This window comes from Vulpes lagopus, chromosome 8 (genome assembly GCF_018345385.1).
Source record: "Vulpes lagopus strain Blue_001 chromosome 8, ASM1834538v1, whole genome shotgun sequence".
Taxonomy (NCBI): Eukaryota; Metazoa; Chordata; class Mammalia; order Carnivora; family Canidae; genus Vulpes; species Vulpes lagopus.
The window spans coordinates 13,952,034-13,971,670 of record NC_054831.1 but is presented as its reverse complement, the minus strand read 5'-3'; the positions used below and the strand labels follow the sequence as shown (position 1 = coordinate 13,971,670).

Here is a 19,637-nt window from a genome sequence, read left to right as displayed (position 1 = left end):
GCTAAACCACTAAGCCACCCGGGATGCCCCAAATAAGTGTTTTTGCCCCTTTTCTGTCTGTCCTCCCTCTAGGGTGCTTGTGATGGGAATGTTAGTGGTGGTCATAATTCCCCAAGTTCTCAATTCTTTTTTATTCTTTTTCCTTTTTGCTTCTCTAATCGGGTGAGTCCCACAGCCCTTTGTCCAGAACTCACCGTGGCCCTTTCTCCTGCTTTCTCTGTGTGTTTGCTGTCATCCTTAGCTCTGGGGCTTCTAGTACATTTTCTCTCTGTTGAAATCCTCTTTTTGTTCAGTGGTTCTTCCTGCGAACTCAGGGAGCACCATAGGACCATTGTTCTGAACACTTTATCAGGTCAGTTACTTACCGTTGTTTCATTAAGGTTATTTCCCTTAGGTTTATCTTCTTTTGTTTTGAGCATCCTACTGTTTCTTCATTTTACTCAACTCTCCGTGTGGGTTTTTTAGAGGAAATACTCAGCTCTCCCAGGCTTGAAGGGTTGGCCTCATGTAGAAGATGCAGCTTCTCCATCAGTTCTGCCGTCAGTTTGGTTATTTCTCAGACCGCTGTGGTTGTCCAGGCAGCCCACCTGATTCTTAGCAGCTCCCGTAGTTGACTGTGTGCTAGAACCAGTCATTGTTCTAGAGCGGCACGTCTCAACCAGCACCTTGATTCAGGCTGATGGGAGGCTGGACCCTTGGGCAGCAGTTTTTAAAGTAAGCAAGTATATACGGTCCTGTGAGATCCCAAGTTCAAGTCCTGCTGGCTACGTAGCCAGGGGTCTGGACGTGTCTCCTGGGTGGCAGCCACTAAAAGCCTCATGCCTGATGGGTGTTCAAACTCCTTTCCAGGTGATCTGGCGACCTCACATGAGGCAGGAAAGCACAGGGAAGCTGCCTGCCAGACTCTGTCTCTGGAGAGCGCGTCAGTAGGCCCTGAGATGTGTGTTCAATTATGTGCCTGCCTCCAGGGCAGTGCCTTGTAAAAGGCAGTTAAACCTCATTCACAGAAAGTCTGGGGACTTCCTCGTCAGCACAAGTGTGCTAGACCCCAGGGGGGACCTTGTGTCCAGAGATCAAGCCTCATTGAGGGCTTGACTCTCAGATGCAAGTTGTAAATGTTGGGGTTCCCCATGTTAGGTTCAAATCCTTTGTTCCCCAGAGATAAGCTTGTGGTTGTTGAGTTGGCTCCTGATTGTGTGTTGCGGTGCTGGCTTGTAGCGTTTATGGCGAGGCTATGTCTCAGCCTCTCCCACCCACTTCCATGGAGGTTCTTTTTTTTTTTTTTAATTTTTATTTATTTATGATAGTCACACAGAGAGAGAGAGAGAGAGAGAGAGAGAGAGAGAGAGAGGCAGAGACACAGGCAGAGGGAGAAGCAGGCTCCATGCATCAGGAGCCTGATGTGGGATTCGATCCTGGGTCTCCAGGATCACCCCCTGGGCCAAAGGCAGGTGCCAAACCACTGCGCCACCCCGGGATCCCCCATGGAGGTTCTTTCTTGTTCACTCGACATGTAAGAGTTGTTCAGGCTCTTTTTCTCCCCCCAGAGGAAATCGTTCCTTAGGTCACAGAGACTTGACATATACAAGGGAGGTGTTGAGTTCTGTGTCCTCCTGTGTCACCATCTTGAACCGGAGATGATTTTCATGAGGTTTCCGAATGTGTTTCAGTGTCAGGATGAGACGCTTCCCCTCATTGCTATTCTTGTTCACAGTTGTCTGCTTTTTCTTCCTTGCTGCTGCTTTGTAAATGGACTTTATAATTAACATCCCTATCCCTAAGGAAAAAGTCTGATTTTTTTATTGGTGTCTTACCAAATTTATATATTTAAAAACTATAAGTTGTATTTCTTCTGATTTTCAAAGCATTTTATCATAATGCTTACAGTAATGCTTACCCCCTTATAGGTCTTACAATTTTCTGTTTGTCTTTATAGTTTTCTTCTTGTCATTGTGAAATTTAAGTATTTGTACTCTTATTTTTCTGATAAGCTATCTTGTAGTTTATCTTGCTGATTGTTTTCTCCAGAGAACTAGCTTTGAATTTTTTAGTGCTACCTTTTTTTCTAGTTAGTGGTATTTGCTTTTATATTTAGTATTCTTTATCTAGCTTTTAGAATTGTATGTCTAAATTACTTACTGTATAAGTTTTTATCAATATATATTAAAATATATATATATATGTTTAATGCTAATTTAATGCTGTAATTTCCTGTGACCATTGTTACTCTTGGGTCACATAAATTATTCTCAGTTGTGTGCTCCTCATATTCAGTATTTGTGTTAGATTTTTCTCTGTGAGCCCATCCAAAGCTGAGCCACACCCTCCATCTTTCCTCTCTGTCTAGCTTAGGTTACCCGTGTTTTAGACATAATTGTAGATGTAGCTTTGGGTGGTTTCTTGTACACATACAGAAGAGAGCCTGTCATCTTGTGTTCTGCTTGCCTTCACTCCTTCAGTACTTAGGAAGTCTTTCCATCTATTTTCACCTTGATGGTAGTACATTTATAATTTTTTAAAAGATTTTATTTATTTATTTATTCATGAGAGAGAGAGAGAGAGGCAGAGACACAGGCAGAGGGAGAAGCAGGCTCCATGTAGGGAGCCTGACGTGGCACTCGATCCCGGGTCTCCAGAATCACGTCCTGGACCGAAGGTGGTGCTAAACCCCTGAGCCACCTGGGCTGCCCAGTAGTACGTTTTTATCGTAACCTTAGTTCCTTCTGTTTGGAATACTGACTGTTGGTTCCTACAGTAAATAATACAGTAAATACTGACTGTTGGTTCCTACAGTAGCGGTTTGCTACTGATCACACTCTAATACCCTCTGCCACACTTTCAGTGTGTGTTCTCTGTCTACATTGTCATGTAATCATTACATGCCGTCTTGTGCCTCATAGTCCCACAAACAAATACGTAGTGTTTGCTTGACAGCTGTTTGCCTCTGGCTGTTTAATCCAGTGTCTGTAGTGGATTCTTCACTTAGCTCCTGGGCTTGGCGCTCCCTGCGTTGGTACACTTTCATAAATTTCGTTGTGGCCCTTACCTTAAGAGTCCGTGTACCTAGGTGATAGATCTGTGGCTCACTTGAATTTGTCTCCTGAACATATTTCTGGCCTGTGATCCCTGCTGCAGAACTCCTGTCGGGTCTGCTTCGCCGTTATGTGTTATGGCCCAACCTTGTGACATGAAGCAGGGAGGAATTGGTAGGGTTGTAGCTGTGTGAGTATCATGGCCTGTGCTGTGAGTCTGTCAGGTAGGACAGCAGGCCAGAGGCAGTGGTCAGCTGTGTGCCTGGGTCGGTGAGTGCTCCCCACATCCCACAGGTCCCTTGGACTGCCTGCCAGTCCTTCTCTGTGAGAATGCCATCCTAACCTCTGAAGAACTATATTTTTCTTCACTAAACCACGTGGTGTGTGGAGGCCAGTGCTTCTCCTTGCCAGGTGAACGTGGGACTGCATGGCCACCACCTTCCCAGCTCCCGTTCCCATAACATGTCTGCCTCAGATTCCTTAAGTGTGTTGTGTGAAATACTCAGGAATAAAGTGTTAACCCTTAAAATAGGTTTTTTAATCCTTTCTTAAAAATTTAAGTTGATTTTTCCTTTTAAAATATCTTTTTGTAAGAGAGACTAATAACCTGCTGAAGCAAGAGTGACTGTAAGTAGGAAGACGAGTAAATGTGGACGTTTGGCCAGCAGGAGAAGGTAACATACAACCTTTGGTCTTTTGTGGGGAGATGTGTGGATAAAAAACTAAGTTTAAAGGCAGCCACTGATGAACGATGTGTAACTGAAACCATCGTGAAGAACCGTTAGAGCAGGGATCGTGGCTCTGGCGGGCAAAGGAGCGAAATGCTGCCCAGCTCCTGCTGTGAGGAGGCCCCACTGCACAGGGGCTCTGACAAGTCTGCCTTGAGTCATTTGTCGGTGACTGTGTTCAAGGGCTTCATTGTGCTTTGTTTCATTTTGGGGAAAAGGACCAAATATGTATCTGATGTTTGCTTTGGTTTATGTTTCTGATGGGGCATCACATCTGGTGAATTTTCTTTCCCAATAGCTTGTGTATAGAATTGACGGCACATGTGTGTTTTCAGAATCAGCATCGACCTCGAGTAATTGTAAAGGGAGGTAACTGTGGTCATTTCCTGCAGTTGCCGTAACCATAATATCAGTGGCATAAGACAGCAGAAACGTCCTTTAGCAGTTTGGGAAGCCAGAAGTCCAAAATAGAGGTGTGGGGATGCCTGGGTTGCTCAGTGGTTGAGTGTCTGCCTTCGGCTCAGGGCGTGATCCTGGAGTTCGGGATCGAGTCCCATGTTGGGCTTCCCTCAGGAAGCCTGCTTCTCTCTCTGCCTGTGTCTTTGCCTCTCTCTGTGTGCCTCTCATGAATAAATAAATAAATTAAAAAAAATGCAAGTGTGGACGGGTCTTGAGGGGCATCCCCAGCTTACGGTGTTTGCTGCAGTCTTGGCGTCTGTTGGCTGGTGGTCATGTCACTCCAGTCTCTGCTTCTGTGGTCATTTGGCCTTCGCTCTGCTGATCTCCCCATGCCTTCTCCTCTGCCATTGAAGTTCGGGCCCCCATGGGTTGATCCAAGATGCTTTTATCTCAAGGTCCTTCACTTAATTACATCGCCAGAGGTCCTGTTTCCAAATGAGGTTATGTTCAGGATTGGTTCTGGTCCAAGATGGCGACAGAGGAAGACTCTGGATTCCCCACCTCCAGGGACACCCCAAATCCACCGCTATCGACTGAGCAGTCCCTCCTGAAGAAGAACTGAGGGCTGACCGAACAGAGGATGACGTGGCAGTGGACAGGCCTCCACCTCTGATGCTGTGACCTGCAGCAGGGGGGCTGGTACCAAGGGACCCCCCCCCCAGCACATTGTCTGCTTGAGGGCACAGAACAAAGCTACAATTGAAAAGATCAATGAGCTTATAAAAGAGACATCCTTAAAATTTTACCAAACAGTGGGGAGCTGCTGGAACTTGCTGGGTCTGGGTCTGGTGAGCCTCATGGTTTACGCTCCTCTTCCCCTTGATAATGTGGATAGGAGCAGGGTCCAGCGTCCAAACTGTCCGGCCACCTCACTGAGCCCAGCAGGTCCCTGAGACCATACCAGTCTCAGCCACCACAGCAAGAGGGCTCCAGCACAGTCCTTGCTCATTACAGCTCCTGCTGTCTCACCAAGGTGACACAGGCACAGAGCACCCTGGAACAACCCAGACCCTTACCCCGTCAGCTTCTGATGCCTTGCTGGGGTGCTCCAGGACCTCCCAGCTGACGCCTGCTTTGGCTTCAGCAACCCTACCAGGGCACCCCCTGCACTGAGCATCCTGGGACATCCTGGTTTGTACCCACTCCACCACAGCTGTCTCATCAGGATGCCCTCTGTATGGAAAGCCCAGGGACCACCCCAGCCTGCACCCACTTCAGCTATAACAGTCCTGCCATGGTGCCCCCACACAGAGTGCCCCAAGACCCCAGCCTGCACCTCACCTTGACCCCCAGCCACCTTGCCGGGCCATTCTTTGCACAGCCTGAGCACCCTGGTTGACCCCCTTTGGCTGTCCTGCCAGGGCATCCCCTGGACAAGAGCCCAGAGATTGCATCAGCCTGTGCTCACTTCCCTTTCATGTATTGTCCTGTTGGGATACCCACACTGGGGAGGGCCCTGGGATCCCACCATTTGCAGCCACTTCAGCTTCAGCTGTCTCACCAGAGTACCCTCTGTGTGGGGAGCCTCAGGGCTGTCCCAATCCACTCCCACTGTAGCTCTGGCCATCCCACAGGGCAGCCTCCCCAAAACCCCCAGCCTCTACCAGCCACAGCTCTGTCTAGCCAGCCCTCATCACCAGGCACACATTCTACATGGGGGCAACCGTACACAGTTCCTCTCCCTCAAATTTAGGGCAAGTAGCTATTGTGCCTAATTGATAAAACCAAACACAGAAAGTCAAGCAGGATGGGTAGATACGGGAATATGCTCCAAAAGAACAAGAGAAAATCTCAGTGACAGAACTACATAAAAACAGAGGAAAGCAGTGTGCCTGACGAAGAACTAACGAACAGTCCTACAGATGTCTGCTCGGCTGGAGAGAAGGTAGGTGAACTCGGTGAGGCCTTCAGCAGAGGTAGGAAGTGTACACAGGAGCCAGTCAGAGCTGAAGAATACGGTCACAGAAAAGAAAACTGCAGTGGACAAGAGGGTGCAGAAGAACGGGTCAAGATCTGGGGGATGGGGGATGGAAAGCGCCCAAGCTGAATAGCATGAAGAGAAAATGACTTTGAAAATGGAGGGCAGGGTGAGAGATCCTGAGCAAGGACTGTGCTGGAGCCCTCTTGCTGGACATATCCAGCAAACATTCCCATTAAAGGAAGGAGAAGAGGTAGAGAAAGGGGCACAAAACCTGTTTGAGGAAGGACAGGGTTACATGCACAGGAACTGGGGTGAGCATATAGACTCGTTCTCAGGGGCCGCTGATCAGCATATACGCCTCATTCTCAGGGGCCGCTGTGTGCCTGGTTTCACAGTTTGTAGGGTTCTGACATCACGCAGTTGGGAAGATGCTGCATCTCCCCCTCCTAAGGAAAACCCTATGAATGAGAAAACATATGGATTATCTTGAATGTTCTAAATCTGTATCATACTCAGAAAAAAACGGGGGTGATTGGGAAGGGGTGGGGAGTCGGTGAGACGCAGGTACAGCTCCAGATTGACGGGCTCCCTGGTCGGAGTGTGTGGCCTTGCCCACGTGGTGGGAGCAATGGGGGGCTTCCTCCAGAAGCAGTATGCACACTGCAGGGCGTCAGGGACATTCTGCATCCTGCCTGAGGGGAGCCTGTCTGGGAAGAGATACTAGCCGCACCAATCACAGTGGGATCATCCTGAGGTGTTTGCCCTTGAAATGACGTCCCATCTGGGACTTGCCTGAGAATAACCGGAGGTGGTAAGGGAGCCAGGAAGTGAGTGGAGATAGGGATGACGTGAGGTAGCTACACATTGGGAATGTGGTAAAGCACACCTGACATAGACCATTTTACAGTGGGAGGTACCCAGCTCCGGAGTATTGAGTGCTGGACGTCCCCACGCCCTCCTCACTGCTCAGCCTGCAGGACTGATTCTCCAGCCTCCTTAACTGACTCTGCACCCTCCACCTCTGTTTTCTGATGCCTCGCCTTGAGCTCCACGACCCCAGGTCCCTCAGATACTCAGAATCACATGCAGTTTGTCCTCTTATGACTGCTTGCTTCCCTTGGAATGATGTCCTCAAGGTTCTCCTGTGTTCCAGTGTGTGCCCGGATTTCCTTCTGTTTTAAGCTGAGTAATGCCCCATAAGCATAATACCAGCTTTGTTCTACTTGTCCAGCTGTGTGCACAGACAGGAGGTGGCTTCCCCTGTCAGCTGTATGAGCATGGAGTCCAGACGTCTTGTGGAGACTCTGCTCTCACTTCTTTTAGGTGTATACCTGGCAGTGGGATTGCTGGGTCAGATGGTGGTTCTGTGCTCAGTTTCTGTAGGAATCGCTGCAAATCTGTGTTTTCTAAACAGGCTGCCCTCCTTCATTCCCACCAGCACAGGGGTTCCTGTGTCCTTGTTATTTTCTGGAGCTTACGGTAGCTGTCCTACGAGGTGGGAGCTGACAGCTCACGGTGGTTTGCATTTGCATATCCCTCTTGACAAGTGATGTTGAGCATCTTTTCACGTGCTTGTTGGCCCCTTGTGTGTCGTTTTTGGAGAAATGTCTTCATTATACACATTTTTAATCCAGTTGTTTGGTTTTTGTTTTTGAAGTTTCTGCTGGCTTTTAAATCCTGGTTGGTGATGTTTATGTCACTCATGAAACCACAGGTGATAAGAGCATTTCCTATGCATGTGATTGGTCAGTGGCTTATGTACATGTGAAATCAAGCACTGTTGAATTTACAGTATTAAATGTTGAATTTTAATTTTGGAAGCATTTATCTTTCTTACCGACTTTTATATATATGTTTTTCACCTGTGAGTATGAAAACCACTGAAGATACACTTTGTGAAAATGGCATCTAAGTTTCTGTAGAGAGCCTTTTCTCTTGATTATCCATGTGGACCCAGGTGGGCCATGGTGACTGGTTTAGGCCTGGGGCCTGACCCAGTCCAATGAGCGCCTTTACTGCCTGCACAGCCCAGCAGGGATGGGGAGCCCCAGGTGCCATGGTCACACCGCCGGTTATATACCTGCTGGAGGGACGAGCATCTGCAGCCACACCTGCTGTGTGTGTGCGGGGTAGAACGGGCGGGATCTGCCGGGCTCCCTCCAGGGCAGGGGCAGGGGGCCACCTCCTTTGTCCCCTCGTCCGGCATCCAGTGTGGTTTACACGGCACAGTTTGTAGACAACAGTCTGCGCTTCTGGGTGTGCTCGTGACTCTAGTTAGGAGAGCTGCGCTCTTCAGATTTGAAAGCTGCTGTGTTCGGGATCTGAATCCATGACAGCCTACTTGTGTGAGACAGAATGTGACACCCAAGGACCAGCCACTTTCCACGAGTTCCCACCGCTGCATGTGAAGCTTTTGCATGTTTTTGTAAACATACTTGTACTTGTCATGATTTACAAACGGTTGTCAGTGTGGTAGGAGTCTGTTCTGAGTGTGATAAATGGGTTCCCCTGGCATGTGCAGCTGTGTTCATTAAATGTGAACACTAGTGAGTGGAGGAGCCATCATCGCTTTCTCGGTGAGTGTGCTGGGAATCAGCAGCATTAGCCTGTGGCCCTGGCATCAGACTTGGACCTCCACCAGCCGGCTTGTTGCCTCCAGCATTAGCCTGTGGCCTGAACATCAGACCCGGACCTCCACCAGCCAGCTTGTCAGCTGTCCACAGGGCCTCCCCCTGATTCCAGACCAAAAACCAGCCAGTGTCAATGTGTTGAAAATAAAAATTGTGTGCATCTTTACTTTCGAGGGGGTGGACTGCTGTGTACAGTTTTTTTTTTTTTAACTATAAATTGCCTTTTGAGAAAATGTGTTCCAGTTGTTTGATTACTGCCTTAAATTGTTTCCTTATTTTAGCCAAAAAAAAAAAAAAAGGGGGGGAAAGCTTTTAATTAGATGCACTTATGGGAAAATGAACAATTTCCTTCACCTGGCTTCAGTTAAGTGTCATAACAGTTGGCACTGTTTGGTTGACGCTTTCTAGGAAAGCGTTGCTGTGCAGTGGTGGTGCTGGTAAGGCCTGTGAGCCTGCAGGAGATGAAGGGAACGCTGGATCAGGAATATGGCGCATCATGACTCAGTGTTGGGCATCCTGTTCTCCCACTGATCTCTCCCCAAAGCGTTTCTGGTGGTGTTTATCATGTCTGTGTTGTTGTGAAGTCTCCGTTGATGGCCGTATAGAACCTCTGGGAGAGTCTGAAACGTGTTCTACCCTTCCTGGTATGACATTCTCAAAAGAACCAGGATAGATCTCAGACTTGTCAAAGCAAACAGCAGATGAGACGTTAACCTCATAGCTTCAGACCTGTGATATGCTGCTTGCAGAGTTACTGGTTTCTTTCAGAATTCAACATGATTTTTGTTTTGGTCTTCTGAATTGCAAACCGATATTATCTTTTTTTTTTTTTTAATAAAAGCCAAATGAATAATATCTCTCTGTAAAAGTATTTAATAAAATGTATCTTTATTTCAGTATCTTAAATAGTGACGATGAAGAAATATTCAGTAATGAAGAACAGGAATACACATCCAAAAAGAGGAAAAAGGATCATTTTAGAAATGATACAAATACTCAGTGTAAGATCATTTTTATTAATGATTTTATGATGTTTTTACTTGTTTTATATGTTGATATACTACATTGTTCTGATAATGCTGTCTCAAGAAATAAAAGACAATGTGTGAATGATAGCTCTGTATCCAGTGTTGCCCGCTGACTTGGTTATCAGACCATTTGCAGCGAAACTAGTAAGATTTGCAAAAACAAAAGGTAGCAAAACCTACAAAGCAGCTCGTGCATCTGAATGACCGAAATGGTCATGAGTTCAGTGACTAGTTCACTCCCAAGCAAAGAGACCAGACTGCAAGGTGTCTTGCTTTTGGACTCCTCTGTAGGAGACCCGGCCAGAGCTGGCCAGGAAGGGCTGGACACGTGTAGGCCGGGCGGGGATAGGGAGCCTCCTGGCGGTAGCTTGCCTCCATGACAGGCTGCATTCCTCCTGAGGCGCAGCCTGGAGTTTCTGGGAACCGTCTTAGGGCATTCAGGCTACTCAATAAGAACAGGTTCTGTGGAGACTAGAGTGTCACAGTCCTTGGGTGTGGGTCTGAATTACATGAAAAAGGCAACAAGAGAAGAATTTTAAGGACACACAGAATTAATTCCTAATCACAGGTTTGTAGTTAACTATAGTTTTATAGTTTGGTATTACCACAGTTGTTAGTAGTGCTAGTTTTCTTTTAAGTTACAAAGACTTGGGGCTGCCTTAAATAATTTTTCATGTAAAGATATTTCAACATCTCTTAAAATGATGTCAGGAAATAGAGCAGTTCTGTTGACATTTAACCAAGTGAAAGCATCTCTTATTTATATGTCAGATAATTTTGTTAGCATGTACAACTGTTGAAGTTCCATAAAAATCTTCATTTTAAATGATTTGCCAGATTTTAAAAACAAAGTTAATTTTTATTCTAGGTTTTTATCGTGAGAAATGGATCTATGTTCATAAAGAAAGCACAAGAGAAGTAAGTATTCTCTTCTAATTAAGAGTGTATTTGGTGCTTCTGTTGAATATGTAATGTCATATTAAATAAATTATTTCTTTTGCAGTATGAAATCTATGATTCACATTCTAGCAGATGAAAATATAGGACCTTTGAAGCGGTGATTTGTGTGTGCATGTGTGTGCATGCATGCGTGTGTGTACATGTGCATGCGCATGTGCAGTGTGTGGTTAGCGTCCCCAGTGCAAATCTGAATCCACCAAAGGCCTGTGTTGGAACAAGTATGGACCCTTAGATGGTTTGACATTTTTTCCCTACCTCTCCCCAAAAGCCACTGGTGTGAGCCTCTGGTGCTGCTGCAATGTGTGTCCTTGCTCCCATGCGCTTTGGGTAGTGAGAACATTGGTGGCCCCCATTTAGAACCAATGCAACATTGTAGATAAGTCTGAACCTGTCAAGAGCTGTGTGAGCCCTTCCCGCTCCTGTCTTTGCCAATTTGGCTGCAGCTTTTTTTATGAGCCATGGATAGTTCACTTCCACTCTGCTTTTTTCTCTGCTCAGTATCCAGGGAGGCTTCCTTCATTTTGCAGTATGAGAAACTCATTTGCTGTATTTTGCAGCAATTGGGGAGCATAATTTAGGGAGTAGTTGTTTAGCATAGATATAACATTCCAGAAGTGTTAATAATGGATGTTCTGCTATGGCTCTGCTCCCTAGAAGCTTAGGCCTGTTGGTGATGGGTAGGACTGCTGCGTGGGTTCGAGACTGCTCTCGGCTCACACACCCTCTGAGTGAGGCGTGTCAGAAGCGCTTGGTAGAATCTGATGGCTGGGGCTTATGAAAGACTGTCTAGTACTTCATCTGCTGTGTTACTGCACCAAGTACAGAGTAGACACCCATTCGGGGGAGCATACGCAGCAGTGTGAGTCTGCAGAGGTATTGTGTGGGCCCTGGGACAGGGACACAGCCAGGCTTGGGGGACTCTGGGCTTCCTGTACTCAGCTGCATCTCTGGCTTAGCACCTGCTGCAGACCAGGCACCTGTCCTGCTGGTCTGCACAGCCCGCTGTGGCTGCCCCACAGCCTCTGAGGTTCCATGTGTCGTTCTGGGCCCACCAGACTCAGGTGGGCTCATGTGGCCCAAACATGTGTTTTACAGTCTGTGAATCAGATTTAATTCTCCAAAAAAGAAGAGGCCGCTGTGACACGAGTAGCTGCCTGGGAAGGAGTCTGTGTCTGTACCAGCATTTAGAGCTCTGTTCATTGCGAAGAAAAGGGAATTAAAGTAGAGATGTCAGCAGTGATTGACTTCAGATTATAATCTATAATTAACCTTTGCTTCCTGCACAGCTCCCAGGAAAACAGTTTGCATATAGTAGATATTCATTAATAATGTATTTTGCTTTAAAAACATGTGTTTTGTTGATTTGTGCACATATTAGGATTGTTCTTGGGATTTGGGCACAAATCCAAATAAACCTTCATGGGACATCCTAGGTCTGAGACTCAGGTGTGCGCTTCAGCTGCTTTGCTAACCCCTGTCCTGGTATCGGTTAGAGATGCGAGGGGTAATCTGTCACCTCCTGTGTCTAGGATTATCACCAGCTCCTCTAACCCCACAACTATGACTTGAAAGTCTCTATATACTCTCAGGATTTCAAATACAGAAGATGGAGTTTGAAATGAGTCCTGACACCTAGGATACAACCCTGTGCAAACTGTGTAGAATGTAGGATATATTGTGAGGGATGCACAGCTGAAGTAGATGGCAGTGTTTTCAGTACTGAGAACACATCCCTTGTGTTCCATGTCTTCCCTTGGACTCTGGGACCTGTCTTGTCTGATGACCAGCTCCGGGGTTTCCCCAGCTGGAAACCGTACATAGTCACCCCCTGACTCCAGGCCTTGGTCTTGTGCACGGGGCACCTTCCAGACCCACAGAGGAATTGGGTGTTCCAACGTGTGTGTCTGCGGCAGACACATCTTCACAGCAGCTGGGCAGATGATTTGTGTTTCTGTAGGTGCTTAGCTCAGAACACATCCCATTGTGATTTCAGTTCCCAAGCTCATCCTGACCAGAGAAATCAACAAGATATTTAATACATATTTGGCTTTATCTCAGTAGTGATGTAAGAATAGCAGAGTATAATGTCCTGATTATAAATGACTTATATTTAGCATTGTGGTTTTACACCATGCTAATCTAAATGTAGAATAAATCATAAAAACAAATGCCCTTTGCTGAAATTAAAAAAAAATTGCACAGACTAATTCGCATTAACTGTCACTTTATTTTGACTAATTGACTGATGATGGATTTCAACTGTTTTGTGTCTGTTTTTCCAGAGGCATGGCTATTGTACTTTGGGAGAGGCTTTCAATCGCTTAGACTTCTCAAGTGCAATTCAGGATATTCGAAGGTTCACTTACGTGGTCAAAGTAAGTCTTCTGTTTCAAAAGCCATTTGATGACACTTGATGGACTGGGTTTTGAAGGTGACAAGTGTAAATATTTAAGACGCTTCTGGCATTGGCGCAAAGTTGTGCTTGTTTGGTAGCATAACAGAACATGAAGAGTGAGCTCGGGGTGACAGAAATAGTGGGGTTCTCTCCTGCCCTGGTGTCCCACACGCTTTCTCCCAGGGGCATATCATGTTGCAGGTTTCGCCCAGCCACACACATAGGTGCATTGCTGTGGGAGACCCAGAAGGGCGCACACAGGCTCTTCCTGAGGTTCCGGCCTCATGATTTCACGTGCATTTTCTCCTCTGTGTTCCTCACAAGCATGAGCTCTGCTTCATAGACAAGCAGCAAGCTGGTAGGAAAAAGGGAATTGATATATAGTGGATCTCCACAGAAGCCTTGATTGTGTTGATGATCTATTTGGAGGAAATTTTTATCTTGGCTCAAAAAGAATATATATCATGTGTTACATGCATTGTAAACAAAATGTAAGCAATGGGTTGTGATGATGTTAATTTTGGGTTTTTAATAGGGCTGAGACATTAGAAATATTTTCCTTGTAACGATTTTTAGGAAATGAAAAGTATTGGGATACCTTGGTGGCTCAATGGTTGAGCATTTGCCTTTGGTTCAGGTTGTGATCCTGGGGTCCTGGGATCTAGTCCCACATCAGGCTCCCCCGCAGGGAGCCTGCTTCTCCCTCTGCCTGTGTCTCTGCCTCTTTCTCTGTCTCTCATGAATAAATAAAATCTTTAAAAAAATTAAAAAAGTAGTATTAGTGGCAGGACAGATATATTGGGGGTTAAATCACTTTATACCTGAGGTAATAGTACGTGTTTGGTTTGGCCCCAGAGTTTGCCAGGGTGTCCTATGTGACCAGCATGTGGGGCACCTGTGTGCCACGTGCTTCCTGGGAGTCCCGTGCACTGGGGCCCGATGGGTGTGTTCTGATGCATGCACTGGCCAATGGGGCACATCTGTCATTCACCTTCTCCGGGTGAGGCACTGCATTTGGACTCATCCAGTTCAGAGTGTCCAGAATCCAGGGGCCAGGAAACGGTGTGTTAGCACAGAGGTCTCTGTTCTAGTAAATATTTCTCCGTGGCACCATCTTCAAGTTCGGGACACCCTGAGTTGTTGTGTCCTAGTAGCCACTTTTGAGCACCCCACGCAGAAGTAGAGAGACTTCATTGCAGGGGTGGACTAGGAGTTGTGCAGGGGTGTGACCACTCTGTGCTCAGATGAGGCACATCTGTGGGCCAGTGTTCTTCCTTCCTATTGCCTGATCCTCCTCATTATTTGTTCATTCTGTCTGCGTGCCACACTCTTGCCTGCTGAAGAGCCTTTCCTCATGTGTCTTTCGTGTTTTTGAAAATGAAAATAAATGAAATACGTTAGCCTCACCCTAACCGTAATAGCTGTAAAATTGTATGTTTCCTCTACTGATTGTTTTCTGATACGTACAAAATGCATAAGTATAAAGTTAAAATGTGTCACATGCATTGTCAATTGAAATGGTCTTGTACCCTTCTAGAAGTACCGCCAGTCTCTGAGTTGTCCTGTGGAGATGGTGTGCGCGGGACCTGGTGACCTGAGAAGGTGCTGAGGCTGTGTGTGTGAGGCTTGACAGGCTTAGTCACTGCCCAGCAGGAACCTCACCTCTCATCCCCACCCCTGCCCACGTGCACCCCTCCATAGACCAGCAGGGTTGCCTTCCAAAGAGCCCATTTGCTCATGTCCGCCTTCTGCTAACAGCAAAGACAGACACCAGCCGTCAGTGATGCTGTGCATCAGTGCACGTGCCACTGCAGACACCTGCTGTGGGGCCTTAGCTCCCTGCCCTCCCTCTGGCACCTCCCCTGCCCATGCTGGCTTTCCTGCTCTCTCCCAATGCATTATGTTTCACCTCCAGAGTAGCTTGGGACTCCCCTCCCCGACTCTGCTCTGCTCACTGCCACCCTCTCACGGAGATGCAGCGTCTCCATGTGCTTGGGCGTGAGGTACTCCTTTTTTTTTTTTTTTTTTTTGTGAGGTGCTCTTGTTGCCCAGCAGGGCATGTGCTCCTTGACCTGTGCTGATGGCAGATGACCTTGACTTCAGGAGCCACTGCGTGGAGTTTTGTGATACTTTCAATGTGTGTAGCAGCGCTTCCTACATCAGCAGCTAGGAGGATTCCTGTGTTCTTCTCAGGAAGGTGATTTCCCGTAATTAATGCTGAGCTGTCTGCACTCATTAATGTTGGAACACATGTAAGCAAGATGTGAGGCAGCAGTGGGTTTGAAACCTTTGATAAAGAGTTTCCTTATGTTTGTAAAGGTGTTCAGGGATGGTTTTCCTGAGGATGTGTATGAAAGAAAGGAAGAATATTCTATATGAGATCCTTTTGTTCTCCTAAAGTCAGCAATTTTAAACTGAGACTAGTCAATAATTATTACATTTCCTGAATAAAAATTATTAGTTATCGTCCAGTTATACATTGTGTTGCTGAGGTAAAGATAAGTAGTTTTGAGTGGAGGTGTGACCATTCCTGGCATTATCTGTTAATACCTGAAACATTTTCTTATCTAGGTTACTTTAATAGTTTTTCCATAATTTTTCTCTGATTTTGCAGAATTAATGTTGCTTTTCCAAGCTGTACTCAACTTTTTATAGAAGAGAAAATAATTTTAGGTGCCATGTACTCCAGATTCCCATAGCTGTCCTAGGATTAGGGCTGAACCATGAGTAACCGCCGCACCTGCATGCTGGCAGGAGCCCCAGGGATGCCTCCAAGTGGCAGTGAGTAGTGCCTTGGAGAGCTCTGGGAGGTTGATAGGAGCTTGTCCCACTCTCCTGCACCAGGGCAGGTTCCTGAATTCATGCATGTGGGCAGGTGCATGTGCCTGCACCCACGCAGCTGGGGAGCATGAGTTCAAACACCACTTGTTGCTCTAGGCTAGCACACACACACACCAGCACTCATAGCACCGGCAGCCCCAGACCTTGTGCACGTACTTGTAAGGTCAGTGTCCTTCATCATCCGTGTTCAGACTTCATGAGCGTGCTGCCCCGTACTAGCTTCAGGCTAATCAGTCATCATGATGTCAGACTGCTCTTCAAACCTACCTCCTATTCAAAATTAGCTTCTTCCTGTTATAATAGTTTGTGACAATTGTCTTGGCTAGTTACTAAATAGCCTTAGCATAATGTATTGAGCTGTTAGGGGCATCCGGGGGGCTCAGATGGTTGAGCATCTGCCTTTGGCTCAGGTCATAATCTCAGGGTTCTCTGGTCGAGCCCCACCTGGGGCTCCCTGCTCAGTGAGGAGTTTGCTTCTCCCTCTCCCTCTGCCTTGCCACTTCCCCTGCTTATTCTCTCTCTGTGTGTCAAATAAATAAAAATTAAAAAAATATTGAGCTATTAAATTTACTTCCAGAAAGTCAATGCAAACTGAAATATTTTCACTAAGTAATAATTTTTCTCTTAACTGTCTGCAATTATTATTTCATAATATGCCCTGAGAAATTCCCTTATTAATAAAAAAAGACAAGTCAAGTTGCAGCTTGGATTTGACCCTTGGTGAGTGAACAGTTCTTAATATCTGAACCATGATTCTGCTGACTTTCACTTACCCATTTCTAAGTCACGTATAAGTAAATTAAATGCATTTTTGGTCAATTTTATGAGCTTACTTTCATTAAAATAAAGACAGATTTGGTGGAATTTTGAAAAGTTTATTTAAGAAAATCAGCCACACACTTGGAAATGTAGCAAGCCAGCACTTTCAGAGAATCTTCTACACCAGATTCCAGCCACACTCTGCCATCAACACTTGTCCTTTCTGTGAGCGAAGCCACATTGAAGGAGATGGGCCTTTGCAGATCCAGCCATGCCCAGGCTCCACCTCCCCAGTCAGGGCGGCCCATGGGTGTGGGTTTGGTCATTTGTCCAGTGCATTGGTCATCACTGCCAGACTCCCCTGAGCCACAGGAGCATAGGGACTCCACCAGCTTTGCTCACTGCAGAGCCCCCAGTGCCCAGTGTGATGCCACCTCCATCCAGGTAGAATGAAGGTGCGCTGGCAGGTAGCTGGCAGCCAGGACAGCAGTAGGTAAAGATGTAGGGATTAGTAACACAAAGCAGGTTCATCCTGTAGGCGTCTGGGTTACCCCCTGTGTCCTGTTTCCTGCAGAGTCCCAGGAGAACCAGACTGCTGGGTCCCTCAGGACAGGTGGTGGCTTCTGGGGACCAGGCATACGTGGACAGTGGGGCAGCATCTGGGGACAGTGGGTTGAAGGGCTATATGCATGTTTCAGGAAATTTGTGAAAGCAACACAGGGTGACAGTTGAAACTTGCAAATGTTGGATATGCTGTATTTCCTAAAGTAGGGACTCCGTGGGGAAAATCTGCTCAGGAGCATAAAGTGTTTCTGCCTTAATTTGTGTTACATGGAAAGTGTACCTGAAGTCCGTCCTTCTGGCCTTGCCACTATCTCTGGTGTGTTATTTACCTTCTTCTGCTTCCACGTGGTGATTCTCTAATTGGATAGGCTTTGTAGTTAGAAGACGGTATATGCTCATGAGGGAATGTGGCCCCAGGCCATTGTACCGCCAACACCCTCCCATGGGTGGCTGTACCTCCCCTCCATGGCCCCAAGTGGCTGTACATTTCCTTCCTCCCCCCAGGAATGTGCCTCCCTCTCCCCCACAGGTGGCCACTGTCCATTTCTCGGCTATTCTCCAGGAAGTGTTCTCTTTCCTAAACAATTGTGCTTGCCTATTTATATTTTTGTGGCAACGCACAGAATTTTAGGTCCCAGGTATTGTTCTGTGATACTGAGAATGCAGCTTAAGCTCCTTTCCAGACAGGTGTGTTCCTTGCTATGTCCTACATTTTCCTAGACAAACAGTGTTTATCTTCTAATGGTGTCAGAGTTGGTTCTTCATTTTAATTCTTTGTGCACTTGTAATCGGAACCTGTCTTATATATGGACAGTTTGGTTGAAACTTAAACTTTATTTAAAACCTTTCACGGGAACATCTGTTTTTCTCTGCGGTGGTAAATTTAATATATAGCTTCTTCCAACTTGAGTTGGTCTGTCATTCCCAGCATAATAAGGCTGAGTCACCTGTGGGATTTCCATGCAGCACTTCTGTGATGTTGAGGACAGGTCCTGTACTGTATTCTTCCTAGGTTTATGAAACTTGAGTGCACCCTCTGCAATTTAATCACAGACATACGTGGTGAGTGGTATTGCTAACAAACATTCCACGTTCCCCAAGGCTCGTCACCTGCTCAGGGACAGGTGTGGTCAAGGACAGGATGTCTGCAGACCTAGCGTCTGTGGTCTTTAGGCTCCGACTCATCCTGCAGTCATGTGAGAGGAGTTTGTTAATCCCTCATCACACTAGGAGAGGAGAAAATATCAATTAAATGGCTATGTTTCTATGTGGCTAACAAAGGAATCCATCAGGTTAGTCACTGAGAAGTGGGTCATGGGAGATTCCAGTTCAGGTAAGATGGTGTCTCACAGGACAGCGTGTCCTGGGGCAATGGTGTTTCCCTGTAGAGGTGGTATGTTCTAAAAGCACATATAGTGTTCTGAAAGAGAATTTCAGCAGCTTCCTGACTCATTAAAGGGCGGAAACCAGATTTCTGTAAGGGGTTGTCCAGGAATTGGACCAGGAGGAGAAAACAAGTTGGGATCGCATGGCTCTAGCCCCCAAGTAAAGATGTGGTGTGGATGGCCAAGGATGCTCATACCCAGGACACCTCCAAAGGCCTACAGCTAGCCCATGGTGCCCACATGAAAAGTTCAGAGTTTTGGAGTTTCACTTATGTCCTTTACTGGTGGGTACTTCCCTTCTGACCATTCCACATTCCTGCTGCATTTGAATCATCAGAATTATCACTTTTTCTGGGAAATATATCCAAGTAGTGACTCTGCAGGGTGGAATAACAATCCCTAAAAGTCTGTGTCTACATGGAGCCTTAAAATGAGAAGCCAGAGCAAGGCGGGAAGGACACTCCTCTGTGGCCCCTGGGAACTGAGGTGCAATGGGAAGGGCCCTTCCCTTTAAAGAGCAGTGAGGATAAGTCAAAAGCCCTCTCTGGCTAGAATATTTTGTGATGTGGATGTTTCTGAGCTTTCTCCTAATCTCTGCGGAGGACTGTAGCATCCCCAGTTTATACTGATGCACAGAGGGAGGGGCAGAGGTGGGTAGTGGGCTAGGAGCCTCACTGCCCCTCTGGGTTCAGTCTCTCTCATTTCCTTATCGGGGGTCCTGGGCACATTTCTGAACCTCGCATGTTGGGCCTCTGATGGGTTTAGTATCTACCTCCAAGGGCTGCCATGGGGAGTGCGCTAGTTAAATCATATCCTGCTCTGTGTCAGCTGTGTTTACACCATCTCTCAGGGTGATTTGGACAAAGGGGCCACAGCTGTGGACAGGGCCATTTATGCCCCAAGATGTAAGGATGGGAGACAGGCGGGGACAAGGA

The 19,637-nt window shown here is 46.7% G+C and overlaps 1 protein-coding gene across 6 annotated transcripts in view; it reads left to right on the top strand.

Moving 5' to 3' along the window:
- Positions 1 to 19,637, top strand: part of FBXO25 (F-box protein 25) — a 54,133-nt gene that overhangs the window by 19,660 nt on the left and 14,836 nt on the right. For all 6 annotated transcript variants that reach the window (XM_041767232.1, XM_041767236.1, XM_041767234.1 and 3 more), the window contains exons 3-5: positions 9,668 to 9,771; positions 10,667 to 10,716; positions 13,041 to 13,133. In XM_041767232.1, coding sequence (XP_041623166.1) covers positions 9,668 to 9,771; positions 10,667 to 10,716; positions 13,041 to 13,133 — 247 coding nt within the window. The remainder of the gene's footprint in view (positions 1 to 9,667; positions 9,772 to 10,666; positions 10,717 to 13,040; positions 13,134 to 19,637) is intronic.